General features: G+C 34.2%; 1 protein-coding gene across 1 annotated transcript; it reads right to left on the reverse strand.

Moving 5' to 3' along the window:
- Positions 1-286: 286 nt before the first annotated feature.
- On the reverse strand, positions 287-637 carry LOC116128303 (protein PELPK1-like). Its single transcript, XM_031414012.1, has one exon. It carries the CDS (start codon positions 635-637, stop codon positions 287-289), a length of 351 nt encoding a protein of 116 aa, XP_031269872.1.
- Positions 638-1642: the final 1005 nt, after the last annotated feature.

Raw genomic sequence — 1642 nt, forward strand, 5'->3', positions numbered from 1 at the left:
AATACTATATGCCAGAGAAACATTAAACTACTTAAGTACCATTGATAAATGAACATTCAGAAATCACTATAATATCAGAGAAATACAACAAGTGACACTCCCAACACAGGAAATCAAGCTCAACCAAGAGCACCAAAACAACTTAAAGTACATAAATCATCTGGTCAAAAGTAAACACCTGAAACAAAGACACCACAATACGTTGGAATGCATGCACGATTGAAATCTCATGATCCAAGTATATAACAACGAAGTAGGCAGTAATTCAAGGAGAGAAAGAGAGTAATTAAGGATTAGTTGAGTGAGTAGGGACGACGGGGAAGTCCTTGGGCAATGTAGGCTTAGGAAGGTTAGGCAAATGAGGAACTGCTGGCAACTCAGGCTTTGGTAGTTCAGGAAGTTTGGGGAGCTCAGGAATTCTGGGGAGCTCAGGGTTTGGAAGCTCAGGCAGTTCAGGTTTTGGTGGCAAGCCAACCTTAGGCAATGGTGGTAGCTCGGGCAATTTAGGCTTAGGCAAATCCGGCAATGGTGTCTCCAAAAGTTGACGAGCACCCACCAAATTAGCATTGTAGCTAAATGAAGATAAAGAGATTAGCAGAATTGGTAAGATAAATGATGGGATACGGAGATTGGCCATTTTTGAAATTGATTATGGAGAATGGTAGAAGGCTTGAGTTGAAAAGGTCGTAAGTGATGAGTTTGTGGAATGATTTTTCATGTGAAATAAAGGAAGCTTTTTATGGATGTGGGAAGTGGAGAACAGGGGGTTAATTTGTAGACCAAAAGGAATAAATAAAAAACCAAGTATCTTGCATCTTGTATCTTGTAGTTAGTTCAACTTCTCACCTGAAGTATTTCGAATTCTAGATTTACATCGTCATCACTAGTATTGTCGTGCACGTATAGATTTGATTGCTAGATTTGAGTGCTATTATCTGCCATCTTTGGAGAAATAAAATTCAGTTTGTTTAAAGGGCACTTGTCATTGTATTGGAGAAATTTAAGTTTATTAAGTGTCTGATATTTAATAGAGTAATACTACACTTATAAACTTTTCTCACAAACTTTCTCTCTTAATCCTAACATGAAAGCTCGTAATTGGTCAAGCATAATTTACCAAATGAGACCCAAGTAGAACTTATTACTAACTAATCAATTGTTAGCTATCACGTCGAGATTGTGAGAATAAGTTATGTGTGTAATATCTCTATTTAATAACCATTAATTTAATTTTTATGTAATAATACAACTCAGGTAAGAGAATATAAACGATAATTGATAATAAAAAACTAAGAAACCTTGTAATATTAAAAATTAATTGAATTTATTACTGATAAGAGCATGGAGTCTAAAATAATTAAAGCATATTTCGAAAAAAAAAAATAGAATTAATATAACAATTAAAACAAGGTTAACGTAACTGCCTAGGTGTTCCTTCAGCTGTCTGGATCAAGAAGATTAATTCATAGGTAGTAAGAAAGATAAAATACAAATACATGCGTGAAGCAACAATATTAAAATTTAAAATGGAGGATTATAGTAGGTAGTGAAAGACAGACGCCCATATTAATAAGCAAATTACTATTGAAGATCCAATAAAGAATAGATCCAACCCACAGGAAAAATATTTGTTGTTTAAATA

The sequence above is a fragment of the Pistacia vera genome, unplaced genomic scaffold (assembly GCF_008641045.1).
Source record: "Pistacia vera cultivar Batoury unplaced genomic scaffold, PisVer_v2 Contig199, whole genome shotgun sequence".
Classification (NCBI taxonomy): Eukaryota; Viridiplantae; Streptophyta; class Magnoliopsida; order Sapindales; family Anacardiaceae; genus Pistacia; species Pistacia vera.

Coding starts and splice junctions, on each gene's coding strand:
- LOC116128303 (XM_031414012.1), bottom strand. CDS start 637: ATGGCCAATCTCCGTATCCCATCATTTATCTTACCAATTCTGCTAATC.